The 24,828-nt window shown below is 49.5% G+C and overlaps 2 protein-coding genes across 2 annotated transcripts; both read left to right on the top strand.

Moving 5' to 3' along the window:
• Positions 1-15,418: 15,418 nt before the first annotated feature.
• POLE3 (DNA polymerase epsilon 3, accessory subunit) lies at positions 15,419-16,815 on the top strand. The gene is made up of 4 exons (XM_089506422.1): positions 15,419-15,484; positions 16,031-16,116; positions 16,373-16,491; positions 16,643-16,815. Exons 1-4 carry the CDS (start codon positions 15,419-15,421, stop codon positions 16,813-16,815), a joined length of 444 nt encoding a protein of 147 aa, XP_089362548.1.
• Positions 16,816-19,740: 2,925 nt separating this feature from the next.
• On the top strand, positions 19,741-23,617 carry ALAD (aminolevulinate dehydratase). Its single transcript, XM_089506431.1, has 11 exons — positions 19,741-19,853; positions 20,270-20,320; positions 21,042-21,138; positions 21,245-21,380; positions 21,573-21,656; positions 21,762-21,850; positions 21,946-22,001; positions 22,482-22,569; positions 22,816-22,902; positions 23,340-23,469; positions 23,556-23,617. The coding sequence occupies exons 1-11, from the start codon at positions 19,741-19,743 to the stop codon at positions 23,615-23,617; spliced, it is 993 nt and encodes a 330-aa protein (XP_089362557.1).
• The last annotated feature ends 1,211 nt before the right edge of the window (positions 23,618-24,828 follow it).

The following is a 24,828-nucleotide window of genomic DNA, read 5'->3' on the forward strand; positions in this document are numbered from 1 at the left end:
TTTATCCTGGTTACCCGTCCTGTTCCGACAGGCCGCCCTCCATTACAACGAGTAATTACAACGAGGCCAAAGCATTCCTAAACACAAGCTGTGGCCATGGTTTCCTCAAACCCATCTCCTCACTGCGAGGGAATGTATTAAATACCTCCTATACAGAGTGTGTGAGGGAGAAAAATGGAGACTAATAATACGATAAAATACATTACTTAATAAAAGCCGTATTCGGTTATACGTCATATTTCGCAGAATTTTTTTTAATTTCAAGGGGAATAATGCTGAAAATAAATAAATTTAACCCAATGCTATAGTGTGACATTAACAAAAATCATTATTTCTTTGGGTTGGACAAAATTAATCAAAAGTTGGGTATCAAAGAGGAAAAAAAAAAGCATTTTGGCTTATCTGGGGCAGATACGGGTATCCGTGTTATATCCTGGGTCATTTGCCTCAGAATTGACGAGGTTGTAGGCCGGACACGATCGGTAAAAGCCGTTCTACCGGCACAGACAAAAATGGGATTTTATTACTGAAAGAACGGTAATAAGTTGCCTTTATTTTAAGATATGTTGCTTTTACTTGGTGGAAGTGGTGATGTCATTGGCAGGGTCGTGACATCATACCACCATACCAGGGAACGTTGTACATGAGCTGCCCTTGAGACTACTGAAATATAAACCCCTTTAAAATCTCTTCATGAGGATTCTATGTAGTGACTCTCCAAATGTGTTACCCAAATGGGTCTAATATGGTCGTCATGGAAACCTTGACTTGTTAATTTAAGATACACTTAATTGAGTCACCTGCATTCAAGCAGGAATATCAACCATAACATACTGGGGGCAAAAGCACCGACTGGGCGTCTTATATATAGTCCCCTGAGACTGGGGCAAGAACCCTGAGAGTTCCCAGGTATACATAATAAAGCATATCACACTTGGCCCCTGGTGAAGGGGGGGTTATTCCTGTAAAATGTTCAGTAATTGGGAAGTTTGATTAATCTCCTGTGTAATCTGCTGTTGGCCGCTGTCCATCCCATTCGTGCCACAAGTTAATTCTCTTTAGGATGCTTGTGGCCTTGGCATTTCTGTTAGGGTTGCCACGGTAACCTACAACGGAATGGAAGAAAGGAAGTATTCAGGGCAGTTAAGGAGATAAAATTTGCAATGGAGGAAAAAACGAAGGCCCTTCTAGTTTTTGAGCACAATGTAGCAGCGAGAGGAACGGGCAGCATGATTTCACCCTGAAACACAACACAAGGTTACCTGTGATCCACAAATGCCAACCCGGCCCCTGTCGGCCCCTGTCTGTTTCTCCTGCTGTAAAGACTCAAACCTTAATCAGTCGTTGGTCTCGTGTTAGATTCAGGAGCCGTATGCCTATCTCATGCATTTTTAATACCCTCACTGTATTACCCTCTACCACCTCTGCCGGGAGGCTGTTCCACTTATCTACCACCCTCTCAGTAAAGTGACTCTTCCTTACGTTATATCAGAGCGATTTGGTTTTAGATTAATATATATAAAATGTATTAATTAGTGATATGTAAGGGAGCGATGTGTAGAACAAGCTAACGATACAGAACGGGGCACCAGGAGCGTAACAGTCTCCAGTATAATTGGTGATGCGGGAAGCATTATAATTGCCCTCAGGGCAGCCACGCATTTTATGCATCACTGCAGTAGATGATCATCCGCAACAAAAGAAGAAATGTGATTGGCTGCCCTGATTTTAACATCCGGGTTGCGTCAGTTTTACCGCGTGTCATTACCTATTCCCAGTACATATTTAGCACTCATTTTAGTCCCAGTGTGAAGTTGCTATGGTAACCACAGGCATGGTTTCTTTAATATAGTTGCAGCGTTGCTATCACGGGCCGTGCAGAGATGGGGAAAGTAAAGAGAAGCGCGTTGGCGCTGATGTGGAAGCGCGGCTGCCGAGGTCACGTGCGGCTGAAATCAGATGAACATTCCTGTGGGTGATGGAATTAGGTGCGGGCTTTGGTCATGTTAATGAACCCGTGGCGTTTCCATAGCGATATAACACTGTGTGTAACCTGTGCAATTGTGTGTGTAACAAACACATCCAGTGTTAGAAGCTGCCGTGGTAACAATGACACGACGGGAGGCAATCAATGTGTCGGCCCCGGGTATCCACCATGTCCGGCACCATCATGGAGAACATGGCGGTATCTCCAGCTGGCCAATCAGCGCTCTCCTCGGTCGCCATAAATCAGCGTCTCGCGAGTTATCTCCGCGTGGGGCAGGTATAAGGTGAAGTGAGGGGACCGGATGGAGCGAATGGCTCTTATCTGCCAGGAGATGGGCTGATCGCCTTCTCCTCCCGTCAGGGTTGCTCATCAAATAGCACCCGGGGTAAGAAGCCCCTTTGTTACCCCCACCCACACACCGTGTCTTTATACAGTTAGAATGCCAGGTTAGGGCCCCATGGAGGCTCCTGCTGGCTTCTACACATTGGGGACATTTTGTGGGGAGACTGCTAGTGCCCCCTGGACCAGATGCCCCAGGCACTAAAACCAGCCCTGTGTCCCGCACCCTCCCTGTGGGGCCTGACGTGCCCCCGGGGGCCCTATTGAGCAATCAGACGCCTCGGTGTCAAAGTGATCTGTTCCAGTCAGACCCAGTTACACTATGGAGGTCGGTCGCGAGGCTGAGGAGGGGCTGCCCAGGGGGTGGATGGTAACCCCAAAGTATGCAGGTTCCCCCATGGCCCTGCTACCACCTTCTCTGGGAAGCAGAGCCCATAAGCCATGCATCAAACACAAGCAGTTTCCAGGCGAGACCCGCCGGACACTCGTTATTCGGTTGCTAATGGCTTGTGTTTCAAACAGAGGTCGCCCCGTGCCGGGGGCAATTCTTACAGATATTCATTGTTACAGGCTGGCCTCGTTACTGTATCAACACCGTGTCCAACGCTACTTTCTATCATCAGTGCAAAAAACGCCCAAAATGCAAGAAATGCCTCATTCTTCATTATTTATAAACCGAGGGGCAGACGGGAAAATGCTGCGAAGAGAAAAATATCCCCAAGTCGTGATGATTACGCGGAGCTTGTGCCATTTGCGAGTTATTATGTGATATAATGGGATATAATGCTATATAAAGCAATATAACGTGATATAATGCGATATCATGTGATATAAAGTGATGCAATATGCGATGTAAAGCGAATTAATGCGCTATAATGTGATATAATGAGATATCATGCGATATAAAGTGATATAATGCTATATAGTGCGATATAATGCAATATAAAGCGATGCAATATCATGTGATATATTGCGATATCATGTGATGTTAAGCGATATAATGAGATATCATGCAAAATAATGCAATATAATGGGATATAAAGTGATGTGATATAATGCAATATAAAGCAATGTGATTCCATGTGATATATTTAGATATAATGAGACATCATGTGAAATAAAGGGATGTAATGTGATATAAAGCAATGCGATATAATGCGATATAAACCAATGCTATAATGTGATGTAAAGCAATGTAATGCGATGCGATATACTGTGATATAATGCGATATAATGCAATGCAATATAAAGTGATATAATGTGATATAAAGCCATATAATGTGATATAAAGCGATATAATGCGATATAATGCGGGGTATTTATGCGATGCCTTGTTATTGGGTATACAGGTTCCCGGAGGAATGCACGCCGTGGAATACATGCTTTAACCTGTAAGGAATACTGCTGAGGTTTCACACTTTATTTTAATATATTTGGCTCTGGGGGGATCCTGCCTGCGTCTCCTCATCATCTACATGTCCTGACTTCACGCACGATCACATGGACAACCCTGTTCACCAGAGCTTACAATCTAAACATCATAAGCTAAATGTATTGAGTGAAAAAAGACGCTTTTATTCCCCCAAACCACATCAAGCTGTTTCCATGTATATTTATTGAGTGCTAACAGATGTACTCAGCGCTTTACACTTAACAGTATAATAACAGGAGAGTTCTGGCGGATGAGAAATAGAGAACTGATCTGAGGGTGTGATCAATAATAAAATATGGCTGTATTAGCCAGTAAATGATGTCATTGTTATTATTACACAAATGATTGCCCTTTATCGGTAAGAATTGTCAAATACAGGCAGAAAAACAAAGTGGAACAGCCTCCCAGCAGAGGTGGTAGAGGCTAATACAGTGAGGGGATTAAACATGCATGGGATAGACATACGGCTCCTGAATCTAAGACGACCCTTACAAAAAAATACTGCAGTTTTTCTGAAGTAATACTGCAGTTTTTTGGACATGAAAAAACTGCAATACTGCACTTTTACTGCAATATTACTGCACATTTACTTCACTGTACTGCAGTTGTACTGCAGTTATTTTTGTACGGAAGAACAAATGCAATAAAGCTACAGCACATTGAAGTAAAACTGTAGGTTTGCAATATAAAAAAAAAGTGCAGTAAATGTGCAGTAATATTGCAGTAAAAGTGCAGTAAATGTGCAGTAATACTGCAGTATTGCAGTTTTTTCATGTCCAAAAAACTGCAGTATTACTTCAGAAAAAACTGCAGTAATTTTTCGTAAGGGGAGACCAACGACTGATTAAGGTTTGAGTCGTTACAGCACGAGAAACGGGCGACTAGACGGGGGCTGTCGGGGGCCGATCTGCCGGCGGGTTCTGGGTTTCTATCTATGGAAAAGCCATTTTTTGAACCCCGTAAATCTCATTTTTTCCTCGTTCGCCGTGTGCCCGGGCCGCAGAGTCACCTGAGTGCGATGCACGTTGCCAGGCGATGCTTTACCATCACACCTACAAACCAGTGACCGGGGCCGCTGTCTACAAACACAAACACACAACAGCTCCATAGCCACAGGACCACAGGCCCTCGCTCCGACAATCATTTATTAAAACACCCGGGGGCCGAGACGGACAGCTTCGTGGAGACAAATCCTCGCTGCTTCCACAGCAGAAAAAGTCCATTTTTTTTTTACTATACATCAAATATTATGGAATTAAAGGGACATTAAAGGGGATTTCTGATGACCGAGGCTGGCGCGGGACGTAAAGGGACCCCCAGCTGCCCCGGTACTGTGGGGGTCCGGCACCGGCAGGCCGGTTTCGAGCCCCCGCTCTCAGTAACATTCTCTCAGCCCCCGGAGTCGCTCTGTAACGTGGATTGTTAGCTCCTCCGCACGAGATTATCTCACAAATCTCAGGGGCTTCTGGTCTGTTAAACAATTTCAGTTATTGCCCCCAAAACAGAACGGCGTGGAAAAGCCGTGGAAAGCCGCGTGGAACGGACGCTTCTGCCGCTGATTTATTCCGTCTGCGATTTTTCAAGTTTTGTTCTAAAAGCTGATTTTCTAAACATTTGTTTTAAAGACGTTTGTTGGATGCGGCCGTCTGGGTTCCGGATCATTTTGGGTTCATATAGGAGGTATTTGGTAAACGGGGTACTGTTTGGTGTTTTGGGGGGGGAGGTTGCACCGTTTGCCCCTGTTTTGCACTTAGTGAATATTTTTTCCTCCCCAGAGCCCTGTGCAGTTCTGTTAATAAAGCTGCCCAGTGAGATGTATCGCGCCGGAGTGGATTTCAGTAGATACAGTTACAGGGAGCGCGGGGAGGGGTGGTATCACAAGGTTTTTGGATACCGTTGGGGAGATACGGGGTTTCCAAACAATCGCCGTCCCTCAGCAGCGAGAGGAGCCGCCACGTCCCCCCCCGCGGGCGAGCTGCCGAACGGCAACCGGACCTCGCCCCCCCCACTCCCACCTACAGGCTGCTCGGTATTAACATGGCCAGAAACCAGCCCTGTTTAGTTGATCTTCCCCCGGCGGGGCTGATACGGGGGGCTGAGCGAAGTCATTCAGCTTTTATTTAGGGATTAAACTCCAGCTCGGACGGGATCCGCAAAAAGTCGACCAATCCTAACAGAATTCACGTTTTTACATCATTTTTAAAAAAACAGAGAAATAAAAAAAAAATATTTTCCCAATAATCTGCCTTTTGTACCGATTGGTATTGTGAGCCGCGCATGTTGTCCCAGGAAACCCCTTTGCCGGACGGGTGCAGCGCTGGCACGTGTCGCCGGGTACACCGTTTGTATAAAGGGGCAAGTGGTGCAGTCTCCATGGCAACCAGTGAAAAGTCCCCGCCGATTGCCTCTCTTTTAGCACTTCCCTGTACATTACCCCGTTGTGCCGCGGAGAGTACCGGGGCGGTTAGTGGGGGCAGATTGTTTTCTTCTCTCCAGCAAACACCCTTCGTAACCCTTTAGCTGCCGGACCGGCATGCGCTGTGAATGGAGCCTTTGATAGGAGGAATGCAGCCTCACCGGTCGCAGGGAGTGGGAGGTTTCGGCCGTACAAACGCATATTATGTATTATGTTCATAGCTGCGCACGTCCTCGTGGCCAGCGAGAAATCATGCCTGCCGGGGCTGGGGTTACTATTACTCTCTACCGGCCCCCCAAACATACTTTAACCCTTTTTTGGAGAAACATTTGTTGACTTGATGTATTAGTTGGGGAGGAGGAGAGGGAGGGAATAGGTAAGCCGGTGGGTTAAGCTAACGGGGTATTTAAAACATATTATTTTTGCGATGTATACCTAGCAAACGCCAGGATGGCACTCGGCGCATGCATCTTTTACATCGCAGCCCAACATCAACCATTCCCGGTCTATTCCGGATCACTGTCAGCGACCGTCTGGTCTTATTCCTCCCCAAAAACCTGACCCTAATCCAGATGGGTGCCACAATCTGCCATCCTATTGTGGGGGACAATACCGCAGCGCTCTCCCTTTCACAGAATGCGCGCTTCCTCCTCGGGGGACAGCTGTCGGCGGGATAATGTGCCGGCGGCGAGCTGCGACCGTTAGCTGAGCCGGCAGAGGAGGAGCGGGATAGACAGAGGGGCTTTATCCGCTGCATGAATATTTCATCGGAGAACAGCCGGATCATGCGCAGGTACGCGGCACAGCGACATCCCTATACCGTCTCGCCGGAGAAACGCACCAACGTAGCCAGGTCACAAAGAGTTAAATGACCGTCTCTTTACTAATAGTATCCAATAACACGGAGATTTCAGCGAATAGAGTAACAGGGAGGTCGGGGTTAATCAGCGCACCAGCCTCTCAAACATCGTTTCCTAACATCCACTTCTCTTACTTTGCAAACCAAATCCCCGGCGCCTGGTAACGCGAAACGCGCCGGTTCTAAAAACAACGCGACTCCTTCACCGGCGTGTACAGCGCTGCGGAGTACGGTGGCGATATAGAAAACAATATATATAAAAAAAATCACAGGGGGCTGCGAGGCTCTCTGATGTCGGACGGTACCCCTGAATCCGGCCCTCGTGGCCCTAAAGTTTAGTGAATTGGGTGGATTTTAGTGCTATGGGGTTCTACGTCTCACAACCGTCTGCCCGTGACCATAACTGGGAACTCTCAGGCTTTGCCCCATCTCGGGGTCACACAGCCCGGAGCTGATTCGTGCCTGTTCTCCCCCGCTGTGACCCCCAGCATGAAGCGGGGTACGGGGGTTCATACAGGGGCATATCACAAATGGGCATCCAGGCAGCAGTGGCCTTATGGTAGTTACACTTTTGAGTGTCAGCTCCTGTGCCCACTGACGAGCTGCTGTCAGGGACCGGGAGCGGCTCTGCTCTGCAAGCTCCGTGCAGTCGGATCTGCCGCCGTGCTGCAGTGGCCCACGCCCTGCGGCCCTTGCCAGTTCTGCTCACGTGACGTCGTGTCCTGGCCGGTGTCCCAGGATCCTAAAAACAGAGCTGCAGACAACCTGCACCGAGCGACGTTTTATCCAGTATGCTGCCAACCTAGGCCATGGAGAAGTACAGCACGAATCCTATCACGGTACAGCGTCAGGGGCGCCCAGCAAGACCCCAATATATAGAATGTGATGTACAGACGTAGCAGCACTAGTCACAGCGCAATGGGGGCAAAGAACCATTTAATGCGGGTCACCCTATTACTTTACTTTTAAATGCCTGGAGTCATGTGTCTAAGGAGCCGCGTGCTATTGGCTGGGAGTGACATCACCTTGGCTGGAAGCCATCGCCACCCTTTCATACCTACGATGCCAGGAATTCATTCTGCATTTAGAAATACGTGGATACCGGTTCCTGGGGGCCCCGGGTCGGATCCCGCGTGTGCACGGAGAACGGGCGGTTTGGGCTCCGAAGAACGTTTCAATATGCCATAGATGATTCAGCTAAAGGTTGATGTAGTTCTGGGAACCGCCTCCCGGCAAAGGTGCCAAGACGCAGCCAAGTCCAATACAGTGAGATGTGATTCTGGCTACACCCATCACTCTCAGCCGGGTTATATCCAGTGGCGTAACTACAGGGCAACCTCTTCTACCTGTCTCCTCGTACCCGTGTAAAAAAAAGAGCCCTTCCGACCAGGACCGGACGGTGTTTGCGTGTGAGCATGTATGTGGAAATGATGTGAGTTGGAGTGTTAGCATGAGTGATGTGAGAGGGAATATGTGTGTTAGTGAGTATGAGTGTGTGTGATTTGTGTATGTTGGAGGGGAGGGAAGAAGGCACAGACAAGTTGTTTGGGGGCAATGATGCCTCAGACCAGCTGTTTGGCGCAAAGATGGCACAGATAAGCTGTTGGGGCACTGGCAAGCTGGGAGCAAAGATGGCACAGACAGGCTGTTTGGGGGTTAGGATGGCTTGGGGCAAAGGTGGTACTGCGTGACACGTTGCTTGGTGAAGTTGGTTGCCCCGGGGCAATTTTCACAGCAGGGCCCTGTTGTTGCTAGCCCTTGGTTATATCTGCTAGTATCCAATGAACTAAACGGGCATTAGGCTTCAGAGACACCTTTTGGGGGCCACAGTGGTGGGTAAGGGGCATTAGCACAACCCAGAGACCATTTTATCCTGTTCCCCAACTACAAGGAATGAAATCCTCCCGTGCAGGGCGTCGGGGCAGTCTGTAAGTACCCCCTGAGTGCGTTGTTGCCCCAGCCTGCATGGCGTGCGTCAGGGAGCTGGGAACGTGAGCTTGCCGGGTACATTACAGCCTCGTATACGGCGTATAATTATAGCGTCTTCCCGCATGCCGTGACACCGTATCCACACGAGAAGAGGCTGGGGGTATATTCACCAGCAGGGCAAATAACAGGCCCACTCCACTGGTCGGTTCAGTGGAACCAGGTCATCAAAGGGTTAAAAGGGAAATATACCCTCATCCCCCAATAAATGAGGCCCTCATTATGGTGCACAGTGTATTGTTTTCTTGGGGGTGTCAGGGAGGAAAAACCGAGCCTCGGGTTGAAGGGGTAGATTCCTCAGATAAAGGGGTAGATTCCTCGGATAAAGGGGTAGATTCCTCGGATAAAGGGGTAGATTCCTCGGATAAAGGGGTAGATTCCTCGGATAAAGGGGTAGATTCCTCAGATAAAGGGGTAGATTCCTCGGATAAAGGGGTAGATTCCTCAGATAAAGGGGTAGATTCCTGGAGTGAAGATGCAGATCCTTTGGATGAAGGGGTAGAATTACTGCAGATTCTCAGGATGTTATTGTTGAAGTCCTTGCTTGAATTCAGGTGCCTTGGTTACAGATATCTGAAGCTTTCCACGCAGGAAAGACCCCGGGTTACTCCAGTAAAGAGTAAGTATTGCCCCCCACCTCGCCCCACGGTGCTGTAATATTAATCACCAGCAGCTGGGGTCCTGCCGCTCGCGTTATTAAATATCTATTGTATCACTGAAGCATCCGTCTCCCGTTACATGCGCATCCTCCGGTTACCTCATTACAGATATTCTCTTCTAGGAGGCCGATCCACGGATCAGTTTATCGATTAACAACACGACGTAAAACCCTTGTCATTAAAAGCTTCCTCCTTCCTGCAACGGAGACCCCTCTGGGATAACACATACCTGCGCTCGCTGGCGGAACACTTCTCCACTACCACCAGGGAGAGCGTAATGAAGATCACTTTTATTATTTTTCTTTATTAAACACCAACAAATTCCACAGCGCTGTACAATTGAAATAACTGATTTCAGGGAGACATAAATGCCCCAGCCTTGGGGTGACTGGGTCTAGCACCCCTTTTACGTCTTTAACCCTTTAATATATTTGGGGGTCTCTCTCCCTCCTCTCTCCTGTGAATGAGTGCTCTGCTGCCACCAAGTGTACACTTTAGGTACTACAGCATCTCTCTGGTGGTATAAATGTATGACGCCCAACCCCCCCCCCCCGGTTTACACCCCAGTGCAAACTAAACTTCATTGTCAGGATATACAGTGTACATTCTGTTTGTATGACGTCATAATATTGATCCTGGAATAAAATGCACGCCAAATACAGTATTTCTGTTAGAAAATGATTAGGAAAGAATATGCCTTTGTCTGCATCTTTGCATGAAATTTGCATGACAAGCTATTTGCATGGAGCCAATTTGCTTGAAAAAGACACGAATTCGTTAATATTACGTAGCGCGGCCCATTCAGCGCCGTTTATATACCCGTGTACAGAAGTTTCACTGCATTATACAGGTTGCAGGGGCCGCTAGGTGCATCTCCTGGCCGGCGCTCTGAGCAGCACCGGCACGAGCCGGTCAGGAACACGAGAAAGTGAAATAGGATTCGAGTTTCCGTTGGTGGGGGAAGCCGTTAGCTGCGGTTGTCACCGGCTGCGTGAGTCGGGGAGGGAGGTGGCGCGGTGGGCTGCCCTCCAGGAGATGTCCAATCGGGATCCCGGCTCGCGAATCCTGTGGATTCCGGTGGATCCTTCGGCTGAAGCTCTTCTGTGGGAAGTGGATCCTTTTCTAGTTCTGTGGATCAGAATCATAAAGAGTCAGGGAGAGTCCGACCGAACAGGGATCAGCCGAAGGTCACGTACCTGACAAAGCAGTTACATGGAACCAATAGGAACACCTGTGCTAAAGGAGCAGTGATCCTAAAATATCAGTTCATTGTTATGGAGGTAGGCAGTTAAATGTCTGCATAGACAGGGGGTGCCCTTAGCTGATATTCCTCTGCTTGTTTTTTGGTCAGTTATGTGTTTCTCTAAAACGCGTCGGGTATCGAGAAACCGCTGTAATGTTTCCAGTTATGTGAGGGGGTCTCGCGGTGGCATTTAATACTAAGGGGGCTACAAACAGATCACTGACCCCAGAAATGGCTGCTTAAATGAACTGAGCAAATAAGTACATATTACCATTTTCTCTCGGACGTCGGTGCTGACCTTGTGGCGCCTCCGCGGTCTCTCCATCAGTGGTGGGGTTTGGGGAGTCTCTCTGCTCAGCCTGGCTTTCCGCTTGGGATTCTGGGTAAGCCAAAGAGGACGGGGAGAAGCTGGCCAGCGACGCGGAGTCTCTGTTATCGGTATCATCGGACTGTTCTGAATCCCAGCTCCCAGAGCCTACGGGGCAGATACAGGAAAAGAACCGGGAATGAACTGAGCTTTCCTCCCTCCCAGGTACTCAGAGGTTAATGCCAGAATTACCTCCCGGTCCACGACGGCCCCCGAGTGCAGAATCCCGATCACACGGGAACAGACCTATATCCCCGAAAAGTGTCAGGGTCCTCGGCTTGGCCTTCGGTTCTCTTTTGGGCTGTGAATCTAAATGAGCGTGGAATCAGCACACAGCCCAGGGAGTATTAATCACAAAAATCACTATTTATACTCGTGGGGTGATCCGGCTCGCTGACCCCAACTACTTGAATAACCGCTAACAGTACCGGCCTGGTGCTTAGAACATCACGTTTCTCGGCTTCCAATCACGTTACACGTTTTATGGGATTACCTGAGATCTTAAATCTGCCTCCAGGGCTGGCCAGGTAGACATACTTCTTCCACAAGTAAAACTGATTCCTTATACTTTCCAGTTCCAGGTCATCTAGAGATCCCAGACGCTGAAAGAGAGCATGGAACCAGTAATGCAATGTTTCCTCCGGCGTTCATAGTCACTAAGTGCTCGAACTTACCCCCATACCAGCAATCGTCGGGCTGCGATGACCCGGCCGAACATGTAAGAGCCCACGGAAACAGCGCCATGTTAAGCAACCGGATAAAGACACGACTCTCACCGTGTCCAGCTTGTACACCGGGGCTGCGCTTGATGAGCTCACACAGGGCTGACGCCTCTCTTTGATGTCGTGTAAAATCACACGTCTGTTCTCCAGCAGCGGGAAACCGGGGTGGGACGGCTGGAGACGCTCCGTGCGTGGGCTTCGGCCACAAACCTCTCTGGTTTTCCTGGCTGGTCCTTCGGCATTCTCCTTCGTGGAGCTGTGTACACAATAATCTGCCCTTAGATCACCAAAGGACAGAGTCCTGCGCCAGTTCCTCAAGCAGATACAACATCACTGTGATTTGGGTGTTTGTTAATCGAATACTATTTATCTTTCACGGCGAGGAACATATTGATGACCTACCTCGCTGAGAGACCTTCCTTAGTATGCCCTCTGAATAATATCCGGGTGCCACAAAGCGTTGGCTTTAATGGGGGTCCGCTGGTTGGGAGCTTCTTATCTTTCTTGCTTCTTGTCTAAACACAAAATAAAAAAAGACCCCCCTTCAGGTTCCGCTAACCCACAGATGAGTTCTTCCTGAGTGATCTCCCTGTACCTCGACATAAAGGGTTAACACGGTCTAAACAGTACCTTCCCGGCACTCACTTCTCCGTCACGTAAGACTCCGCTCTTTGCGCCTCCCGATGCGAACATCTCAAGAGTGATCTCTTTAATCCCAGTTTGCAAAGCCTGCTCTCTAAAAGAAAGGCATTAATACGAGTGAGGTCTCTTATAACACCGACATATTCCATGGCGCTGACAGTCAGGGACAGCCGCCACGTAAGCCACGCCGCCTGTCACTGACCTCTGTGTCTGGGGGCCCGGGACCCTCCACTCACCGTGCGTGACTTTTCTTCGGCTCAGCTTTGTGCTGCTTATGCTTGGAGTTCGGGACCCAGATTAGCGATGCCTTTTTGCCCTCCGGGGGTAATGTGGCACCTACACTCACCACCCCGACCTGAAACAGAAGAGCAGCAAACGGCTCAGGGTGCAGGAGACGGGCTCTAAACACACATTGCTGGAATAAACTCCTGGACAGCGCTAAGTTAGATTTCATTAAAGCCGTGCATTAATTTCTTGCATCCAGCTCTTTATATTGTGTTGATTTGTTTATTAATAAAACCTCTGTCCCTAATTCCAGGGGTGCGGGTGCTGTTGGGGGTCCCTCCGCATGGAGATTCGCTCACTTTGGGGGTCTTCCTGCCGGGTAAGCTGTATCTTGGGAATGAAGTCATTAATTCTTTGTGCAGGTTCACCGCTGAGATCGGCGTCTTGACTGAGCTAAAAAACACAATTTCATATTGTTCTTCTCTCTGTTTGTGACATTACTGCCCCGTGACTTCCCTATAATCCAACTCAAGTGTTTATGATATAGCGCCACCATATTCTGCAGCGTTGTACAATGGGATATATAAAGTACGGGAGTATAGAGTGATGGAGACGCGAGATACACATTATTACTATACCTGCTGTCAGCCAAACTGTTATGGAGGGAATATGCAGAAGACAATAATCTGTGCCCTGATAAGGATGTGGGGCTATCCTGTCCGGTCCCCGGGGCAATGGGCTCAGGTAGGGTGGTCACCGTCAGAACCGGGAGGCCTTTGGCTGGAAAACCAAGCAGATAATAATATGTCAGAGAATGGATTTCGCTCAACGTTACAAACCCTCTGTAATCCGTAACATGTTTTTTCATGAAGCACCATGGGGTGATTGGGGAATATTTCTGGAAGTAATTGCCATCTGGGGTAGGGGTCTCAGCTTGGGAACTCCCTGGGGGTATTCCTGTCTTCCTCAGCACCCCAGGGGTATTCCTGTCTCCCCCTCTGGGTATTCCTGTCTTCCTCAGCACCCCAGGGGTATTCCTGTCTCCCCCTCTGGGTATTCCTGTCTTCCTCAGCACCCCAGGGGTATTCCTGCCTCCCCCTCGGGGTATTCCTGTCTTCCTTGGTGAATAAAGTAACCAAAGTATTAATGCTTCTTATGACCCCAATACTCGCTCACTCTAAACACGGTACCTTCTGCTGACAGCGATCTGGCGGCTGCCCCCGAGGGCCGATAGCGGGGGCATCCTTGTTCTAACCTCCTGACGGTCACCCAGCACTGGGGGTGCTGACACACCGGCTCGGGGCACAAGGTCTCATCCAAACGTTTGGCCTCTGCCATCCTGACGCGTTAATTAAGGAGGAATCGGCCCGTTCGCCGGCACCCTGTGAAACCGCTTTACGGAACAAAGACAGCGATTTCATTCATTTCATATTTTAATGCAATTTATTATCACAGAGAAATAAGGATTTAAAGGGAACGAGTAGCTGAGGTGTCGGCACTTTAATGCAATCACTTCTATATTATCAGAAATGGGGGACACTATAGCCTGTCACCACTGCAGGGGTCTGACACCCCAATTATTACCCTCCTCCCCATACACAGTCACCCCACTGGTACCGAGGGGGTTAATCAGTTTGGGGCTATTGCATGGAGTACCCCCTGCTGAAACCCCATAGACTTGGGGTAGATAGAGCAATACCTACAGTCTAATCATTAACTACTTACCTGTCCCTTGATACCATGGCAACATAGGACGCTCCTCGCGCCCCTCCCACCCATTATGGCTGCCCTGTGTTCCAAGCATCGCTATCAGACTGCGGCTTACGTTCATTGGCTGGTTCTCAGCGCACGTGACGGTCTTCCTGCACAGCGAGTCGTGGAACGCACAGGGTTGCCGATTGTGCGTGTCAGTCCCAGGTCCCTGCAGCGGGTCCCGGCTGATCGTCTGTCACATTACCCCGGTGTCAGGCCGGCGGTGTCCGCAAGTTCCGGACGAGAAACGTCAGGAAGGTGAGGTTCCCCGGTGGAACGCACGGTGTCGCGGGGAAGGTGCGCACGTGCTGTGGGTGGGGCTTGATTTGCAGGCGGGAACCGGAGTGAACCTGGAGCAGAGAGTGTGTCCCATCATCCTCCGGGTTCGGTGTGTGGCCCTAAGAGCCCTGTCTGTTACCTCCTTGGGCGGCGGCATCACCCTCTCTGGCACTGGGGGCCCCTGGGTTGTTGTAGATTATTGTTTACTGTCACATTACTGTTTGGCTGTCGCTGACTGTCTCTGGGGTCCTGCAGGGCTGCTTCCTGACAGGCGGGTGCTTCAGCTCCGGTAAATCGCGTATAAGCCCTGGGGTGAGGCGGCTTCCGGGTGACTAGTAAATCACGTTAATGTCCTTTGTGTTTTTGTCCCTTCGCTGTGAGTTACCGGCATCTTTTTGGGGTCCCGGCCTGAGACGGTGGGATGCGTCTCCTTAACGGGTGTGAATATTTCATTAGAATATTCTAATGATAAAGTCTTTTATTTTAATTTCAGCTGCAGACGATCAGAATATGGCAGAAAGACCAGAAGATCTCAATTTGCCCAATGCCGTCATCACCAGGATCATTAAGGAAGCTGTAAGGATGCTGTGATCATTGCCGTGACGACCAGTTGTGTAAAACGCATCAACTTTCCTTGTATAGAGGGCTGTGTGATGCTGTATTAAACAGATATGTCCAGAAAATAGTTTGCATTTTCTTATTAGCGTCCCCAGTTAAAGGGGCCATGTGGTCACCTTAATCAAAGCATGCGTCAGGAGCAGGCACGGTTGCATCAGGAGCAGGCACGGTTACACCAGGAAATTCTAGGTTTTTGTACCCAGTGGCCACAGTCATGGATGTCACAATTAAACTTCATGGTCCCCGTGTCTTGCTCGGCTTCTGGCCCGGAAGGTGAACTTAGTGGCCGCTGGAAGGAGCGGCAGCGTGTCTGCTAGTGCAAGGCTGGGCTGCGTCGGAAGTCGTGTCATTAGAAGGACCGAAGTTGTACTTTAAAGAAAAAAAAAAAAGTATTTTTCTTTAAATTCTATAAATGTTTATATCTGGGTTAAATCGTGATCCGACTCCATCAGCTTTTAGAAGAAAACAGTGACTTTTTGCTAATCCCTGTTGGTTTCCTTTCAGCTCCCCGACGGTGTTAATATCTCCAAGGAGGCTCGCAGCGCGATTTCACGGGCCGCTAGTGTGTTCGTGCTTTACGCCACATCCTGGTGAGAATCCCCCCAAACAACCATGGCTACTATGAGAGAGAATAACCCCCCACACACGCGTACAGATAAGACCCCAGGTTCTTTAAAGGAGCTCCGGGGCTTTAATGTAACAGCAATCTATAAATCTGCACGTTGTCGTGGATATTGTCGTTTGTCTCATTCTCAGTTATAATGTTAAAAAGCTTGCATATTATGAGGCTGATTCAGAGAGATTATCGCGCAGGATGAACAGACTGATTTCTTTTTTTTCTTTTAGTGCCAACAACTTTGCGATGAAGGGGAAGAGGAAGACGCTGAACGCAAGCGACGTATTGGCTGCCATGGAGGAAATGGAGTTCAATCGTTTTGTGGATCCTTTGAAGGAGTCCTTAGAAGGTAAGGAACGTTTGTTGGCGGTCCTTGACCTGACCATCCTGCATTATCGAGCCGACGAACCCCACTCCAGACCTCAGCCAATCGGGAATCCTCGTTCTCGCCGTTTCAGACCGTTACTTTGTTGCATGTTTTATTTTATATATTTTTGCAGCTTACAGACGGGATCAGAAAGGCAAGAAAGAGGCCACAGAGCAGAAGAAGAAAGACAAGGATAAAAAAGGCGATTCCGAGGACCAGGACAAAAGCCGCGAGGAGGAGAACGAAGAGGAGGAGGACAAGATGGAGGAAGAGGACATTGTAGAGGAAGAGGAGGTGGAGAACTGAGTCCAAGTATTCTCCCATGTAAATACTACGTATAACACGAGGCGTCCGGCTCGCTCTCCCGGGAGTCGGGCGACGCTTGGATCTCTGGAATACCGAGACGGCCGCGTGTCATGGTGCCTGCGAGGGGCATTTCACCCCGAGGCTAGTGCCCAAAAGGTGCGAGAGACCTGTCCTGCCAACGTGGCGCGTTCTACCTGATGGTAACTTTGTTTATTGCAAGTTATTTGTGAGTAAACTGGGAACCGGATGAATTTTATGCTGAACACAGGATTCACACTGTTTTGTGTTTGTAAATAAATTATACAAAAATTTCCATTAACTTTTTTTCCTAATTTCCCAAACTTCATGTTACATGTCGGTGTGAAATCACCTGTTATTCCAATCGCTGTAAAGTATCTCCTAACCAATAATTATGTCTGAAACCCAGACTCTGATTGGGCGCTCTCCCCGGGTATCGGCACGGCCGAGGCGTGTTATGTTTTGGGATCCGCACCCATAACGTGGCTATTGAGAGTTATCCGAGCAGACACTATGCGATGTGACGTGTTCACAGTTCCAGTTCATGTCAGCAAATTCCGCGGAGCTTCTCGCCTGGTTGTTTTTGCTGTATGCTCTCCCCGGGAAATGCTCCAACATTGCTCATGGTGGCCGTTTTAATGACGTTCTATGGACCTTCACAAAGCTTTTTCCGGACTCTTTGGCTGTCCCTGATTCTCTCCCTGCACAAAAGGACAGAATTTCAGGGTCCCTGAGAGTGCGGCTCAGTCTGCCTGGACGCTCCGCTGGTCCTCGTATAAAGAGAGCCTTGAAACAAATTCTGTGCAGATGATCTCATTGTCCCCTTCTTACTGTACGTGATGACAGTCGCTATCCTAAAGCCTACGATTAGCCTCCACCGCCTGGTTCTGGGCCGTGGCCAAAAAAATCCAGACTGCGGACGACTCTTTAACCGTCTGATAATTCAGTATTTTCACTGATGTATTCAGCGCTGCGTGAATATTATCAAATCGCGCAGTTCCTGGTAATTGTTCTGCTGTTTCAGGTCCAGTAAATGCAAAGTTGTATCGCAGTTTGATAAGTTCTCATTAGTTATAAAAGGAAACCATTTAATGATAGCAGTAGTCCAGGCAGGTAGGAGTGTTTGGGGAAAGGTTGGGAAACTTTGGGCCATATTTATACAGATCCAAAGTAATGCAATCAGCCAGGACAGTCCATTGGTTGCCATGGTGATTGCTGTTCCTTTGGCGCTTAGCTGTCACACTGGGGACAGCAGCTTTACTAGCGCTCGGCGGTTGCGCTGCCCTTTTCCTGTCACTAGGTGGCAGCAGCCGCTACTTTCATGGTGGTGGGCGTGCCCTGGCAGCTGTTTCCGGGTCACGTGGGAGGCAGATCCATGTGGGTTACTCCAGAGGGCAGAGAGTGAGCTCAGAGGGAACAGAACCGATCAGGTGAGTGGCAGCTGCGCTGGGCATTTACCCCCCCTCACACAGGGGTATTACTGCTGGCATTTACCCCCCTCTCACAGGGGTATTACTGCTGGCATTTACCCCCCTCTCACAGGGGTATTACTGCTGGCATTTACCCCCCTCTCACAGGGGTATTACTGCTGGCATTTACCCCCCTCTCACAGGGGTATTACTGCTGGCATTTACCCCCCTCTCACAGGGGTATTACTGCTGGCATTTACCCTCCTCACACAGGGGTATTACTGCTGGCATTTACCCCCCTCACACAGGGGTATTACTGCTGGCATTTACCCCCCTCACACAGGGGTATTACTGCTGGCATTTACCCCCCTCTCACAGGGGTATTACTGCTGGCATTTACCCCCCTCACACAGAGGTATTACTGTTGGCATTTAAACCCTCACATTGGGGCATTAGTTTCACTGGGGCAGTACTGGGGTATTACCACTGTTATTTATACCCTGACACTGGGGTATTACCGCTGGCAGTTACCCCCTGACTGGGGTATTTCTGTGCAATGTTGGTCTTCTTGCTGTGTTGTTTTGCGATAGATGCACAATTTGCCCCCTCCCCGGGATGTGGGGTGTAGTTAGAGGGCAGCTCGTGGTGCCCGTAGGTTTATTAATAGCTGGCTATAGAGCCTATATTTAGGCGGTAAGGTGTATCCCGGGCTCTGCCCGCGGGAAGTGGCACGGGGTTTATGCGTGTATGAGGTGTGTGTTTCGTATGTTGCCCCATCTGCCCCCACGCCTCTCCGTGGAGCTTTAATTACAGTTTCCCTTCCTGCAGAAACCACTCATTAGCTCGTTACGCGTTTCTGCGGATTAGTAAATGAATTGCTAGCTCTGCGGGTTTCTGACCGGCGTGTCGCGGGCACGGTGCGCAGTCTGCGGGACGGGCGGCGTTTCCACGGACGCTGCAGTTTTCCCTTGTTTTATCTTTGTGGTCTGGCTAATCAGCTTTACACCCTGTCCTGGCAGATATCTCTCCCCAGACACATTGCGCGGGATCAGCATCTCCATTATCTGTCCTCCTCGCTGCCTCTGGCGGGACCCCCGCAGACCCTCCCAGGACCCCTCATTGCAGTTATTAACCCCGGTATGCGCTGCCCACGCTCCGAACATTAATAGCCGGAGCGGAACAAATTCTGTATAATCCTAAATAATTAAAAGACGTAATAAAACAGTTTTTTACAGACTGGGAGTTTTCTGCGCCTCCCGTTACGGGTTCATCCTAGGAAGCGCAGAGTCATCGTTTTTATTGGAAAGGGCAGGAGGGCTTCTGTTATTTGGGACACTTCTGGTTTTTTAACCAGCTTTTTGGGTTTCTGGCTTTTCTTTGCACCCATGGTTCGTGGCCCCTGGGGGCCGGTTTGACTCGTTACACAGCGCAGTCTGGGTCACCGGTTCTAAACGCGTGAAGGTTTCGTTAACGTCCGTTCTCTCCGGCAGCAGAGACCATGCAGGCCGACTCCATCCTTCACAGCGGGTATTTCCACCCCGTCCTGCGAGCGTGGCAGGCATGCGCCACCAGCCTCGATGCCACCAATCTCATGTACCCCATTTTCGTCACGTAAGTAATGATACATTCCGTGGATACGTTGTAACCGTGTCTGAAGAGCAGCCCCTGAGACTCTCTAAATATTAACCCTTTAATAGCCCATCTAGCAGATTCTATGTAGCGACTCACCAAATATGTTACCCGTATGGCTATAATACTGGTCGTCATGGAAACCTTGACATTATTTAAAGATTCACCTGCATTCAAGCAGGGAGATCACCCATAACATACTGGGAACAAAAACACCAACTGGGAGTCTTATATATGATCCCAGCGGGGGGAGAATTATTAAGGAGCAAGACTATGTGACCCCGAGAATCTGCCCCGTCACCCTGAGACTGGGGCAAAAATCCAGAGAGTCGGGCTAACCCCAGGTATGGTTGTTCTCTTTGAAGCTGTCACCGAAGTGCCTTGTTTTTGGGTTTCAGAGACAGCCCGGATGCCGTGGAAGTGATCGCCAGCCTCCCCGGACAGGCCAGGTAAGAAGACCCAATTATACTGTCTGTATTGTAAAGTAAGCAGTAAAGGTCGCCGTCGTCATTTCGTTTGTTTGCTCCCGCGTCGGGGTCAGGGTTGGCGCGAAAAGATTTGGCTGCAATTTCGGTCCTCGTTTGCCAGCATCCGTGCAATGCATCATGGGGAAACATTTCTCTAAACCCCATCTGCGTGTCCCCTTCAGTTTGGGAGGGTCTCCCGTGTTATCTACTGACGAAGCACACGCTAAGTACCCCTCCCAGTCTACCGCAGGCCCCAGATAACACCTCAGTGCGTGGGGCAAATAGTTCTGCCCTGTTATCAATCCACAGCTCATGTACAGCAGCAGAACCCTGAAAAATACCCCGTCACACTGTAACAATTAATGGAACGAAACATATTGTAGATAAGTGGAACAGCCTCCCAGCAGAAGTGGTAGAGGGTAATACAGTGAGGGTATTCAACATGCATGGGATAGACATACGGCTCCTGAATCTAAGACGAGACCAACGACTGATTAAGGTTTGAGTCTTTACAGCAGGAGAAACGGGCGACTAGACGGGGGCCGATCTGCCGGCGAGGTCTGGGTTTCTGTGTTTAGATAAGAATATATTTGTACATTTAGTTTTAATTTAGTTCTTTGCAGACTAATAACGTTTAGCGTCCTGTCTTCTGTGCCGTCGTTGCCCTTTGATGGGGTAATGGTGTATTCCTCATTATGTGCAGGTACGGGGTTAAAAAGTTGGAGGAGATGCTGCGCCCTCTGGTGGCCGACGGTTTAAAAAGCGTCCTGATCTTCGGCGTTCCCAGCAAAGCGACCAAGGTAAGTCCCTTGCTGCATCCTAGGAAGCCTGATCTGCCCTTGGGGGGGGTAATCCAGGTGAGCCCCGAGACCCAAGCCTCCCCGTTACACTGTCCTTCCTCTGCAGGACGATCGGGGCTCCGCAGCGGATGCAGAAGATACGCCGGCCATCCAGGCCGTCCAGACGATCCGCGCGGCTTTCCCTGAGCTGCTGATAGCCTGCGATGTCTGCCTTTGTCCCTACACCTCCCACGGACACTGCGGTGAGGCTCTGGCGGCTGCCGTTGGTTGCCTTTGTGGCTGCGCCGTGGTCCAGCGTGGCTCAATCAGCGGCAATCATTAGATTCTCATCATTAGTCTTGTGATTGCTTAGAATGTAAAAGCCAGATGAGTTACTGCCCCTCAGGGGTAACATTCCAGGTAACGGTTCTAATAAAGAATGATGTGTTTCCCAGGGATCCTCAGGGAAGACGGCACCATTCAGAATGAGCTCAGTTGCGAGCGATTAGCAGAGGTGGCCCTCGCTTATGCCCGTGCAGGTAAATTGGGGGACACAGACCGGCTTTGTATAGCATGATACCGGTGTAAGCGTGTCGGGGGATATGTATGATGCACGCCTTTCACAATAAGCCCGTCTGTTCCAGGATGCCACGTGGTGGCCCCGTCGGATATGATGGACGGACGCATCGGCGCCATAAAGAAGGCTTTGATTTCCAATGGACTGGGAAATAAGGTGAGAATTAACCCCTTTACTCCCAGAGCTGTCTGTCCCATCCCCCCTGTGACTAAATAATCCCATAAAACGTGTGCGTGTCGGTGTCTCGGCAGGTGTCGGTCATGAGCTACAGCGCTAAGTTTGCCTCCTGCTTCTACGGACCGTTTAGGTGAGACGCCCCCGTTTACTCTTATTAATGGATACTGTATCACGACTAAATATATATAATCCCATTTTAACTGCTCATATTCTGCCTCGCTTGTCGGGATCTGTGATGTCTGCTCACTGATTTGCCCTTCCCTGCCCCTTAAAGGGGTCCAGGCTGATTTATCTGCACCACCAGATATCGGCCGAGGGGTTAATATTGAGGACGATAAGCCGGTTTTAGACTGTGCCGGCAGATGAGGTTGATACCGAGTCTGGACTTAAGCCCCCCGGCTGGCGTCGCTCTGGATCGGGATGTTATCGCGTTTGTGTTCTAAGCTGATGCCGGCGGCTGAGACCCCCTTCTGCTGCTCGGTGTTACGGTTCTGGTTTATCCCGGGAAGAATCGTCGTTATGAACGAGGGTTAAAAAGTAGCATCTCAGCGAGACTTTAAATACCTCCAATATACAATTCTTTGTGGTTTTTTTCTTCTTATAATTAAAGGGACGCAGCTTTGTCCAAACCGGCCTTTGGAGACCGGAAGTGTTACCAGCTACCCCCAGGAGCACGAGGACTGGCCGGCAGGGCGGTGGTAAGCAGACCAAATATCCCCTGGATATTATTAGGGGAACCCCCGGCTCTTTCAGCAATCACTCCCAGTCAGCCTTGTTAATGGGAATCCCGTTGGGGTCGTATTCAGCAACATGTGGAGACCCCCCGTTGGTTTTCCTGCCTGAGATATCGCTGCCCCAACACCTCTGTAGCCATCGCTGCCCCTAGAGCCCCGCGTGTCACCGCAGCCCGTGTGAGTAACGCCGCGCATGATGTCTCTCTCCAGGATCGGGATGTCAGGGAGGGAGCGGACATGCTTATGGTGAAGCCTGGAATGCCGTACTTGGACCTGGTCAGAGAAGTCAAGGACAAGGTGAGTGAATGCATTGAGGGTGAGTGTACTCACTCTTGAGCCGTGTGTAAGGGGCGCTCTAGAGTCCTGATCTGATGTGTGAATGTACACTTTCATGTACTCGGTACTTTACAGCTCACAGTATAATAAAGAAGGAGGTACAATAGCTGCATTCATATAATAATATATATAATAATAAGTGCAGGGGTCTGCAGACATTATGAATGGGGTACAATAGGTATGAACACGTTTGGCAGGTCCCTGGCCCAAAGAGCTTACAGTCTGATCTAATGACTGAGGGGGGTGCCACAGACTCTCCTCCTGCTCTGCCGTTCCCGTACACCTGGATGTTCTTGCTGGAGAGCGTGCTGGGAGTTATCAGGACGGCCTCCAGCGACCTCTCCCCCCCGTCCATGTACCATCGTTTATTTAGTCTGTTCTCTCCTCTCGTCTGCCAGCACCCTGCCTTACCGCTGGCCGTGTACCACGTTTCCGGTGAATACGCCATGCTGTGGCACGGAGCCCAGGCTGGGGCATTTAACCTCAAGGTTGCCGTGCTGGAAGCCATGACGGGCTTTCGGCGAGCAGGTGAGTTACCACGCTACCCTCGTATAACCAGACCCCCCAGGCTTCCTGCGTCTTCTAATATCACGCTTCTTATTTTTGTCTTGCAGGAGCGGATATCGTTATAACTTATTACACCCCCCAACTCCTGAAGTGGATTAAGGAGGTGTAAGGGGACCCTCTGAGCGCATGTGCCGACCTCCCTGAGGCTCTGCTTCCATCCCCTGCCCTCCCCAGAAAGCCCCGAAGCTACTTATAAATCCTTCCTTCATCATAACGTAACTAGGAAGAGAGGTTGCAGAGCCACTTAACTGTCTTTAATGGAGGGTTAACGGCAAATTACAAGCCCGGCGTTATTGCGTGGGGTGGCAGAGGGGTCCTCAGAATATTTAAGGATAAGAGCCAAATTTTACCGACGCCGTCACTCGTTTTATCCTGTAACGCAAACGCGCTTTTTTATCTCTTTTTATTAATATAAATTTTAAATGCAGTTGAGGAGGAAGGTGTATTAATTTGCACCCGGTAACCCGTGCAGCAGAAAAATGCCTCCCCCTTAGTTTGGAAAATATTTTTAAGTTCTCGTATGCTTTTATAATAGTGCTGTAATAAGGCTGGAGTTATGTCCTGAGCCATTTTCTGTAGAATTTTATCCTGGATTTTTTAGGTAATTTGAGGGGAAAACAAACTTTTCTGGCGCATTAACGTCCTCCGGTCGGTGTTTAATGGACTGATACGTTAGAAGAGACGTATGAGTTGTTTTGCGGACGCGTTACCGGCAGCGGCCGGGCTCTTTCTGTTCCGTTTCTGCCCTTGAGTATCACTCGAGTCTCTGATCAGCAGGATGCGGGTCACGCGCTGTCCTTGTACCAGAATACGAGACCAAAATAAAACGAAGGTTTTTTCCATGAGTGTTTTGTTTTAACCCGTCACACGCTGAATTATAATGAAAACGCCGTTAGTTTGTGGGGTTTGGAATTGAAACGAAATGAGGAGCCGCGACAGCCCAACCCTCCGAGGATCCCCCCCAACTGCCCCTGAAATTGGGTCTCCCTCTCGGAAAATTACTGTACGGGCCGGGCTTTAACCAGACTGTTTATGTGACTTTGTGCCGTACTGCGGGGTATTTGTGTAACTGAGCGGGGTATTTAGAAGAATAATGGGGTTTATTTCCCCCGTTTAATGTATAAAGCCATTCCCTGCTGTTTCTATACACATTATCGGGGCTTTTAGGGCCGTAGAACCCTGCGATCCCCTCATACCCAGCAAACATTCTGACCTCCTAGAAAAGAGGGCATCAGGGGGGAGAGAGGGGCATCAGGGGGGAGAGAGGGTCTCAACAAGGGCCTGGCCAACTAAACAGGTACACGCAGTGGGGTTACAGGG

This window comes from Sceloporus occidentalis, unplaced genomic scaffold, assembly GCF_023333645.1.
Source record: "Sceloporus occidentalis isolate IW3139 unplaced genomic scaffold, rSceOcc1.0.p SCAF_384, whole genome shotgun sequence".
In the NCBI taxonomy this organism is placed as follows: Eukaryota; Metazoa; Chordata; class Lepidosauria; order Squamata; family Phrynosomatidae; genus Sceloporus; species Sceloporus occidentalis.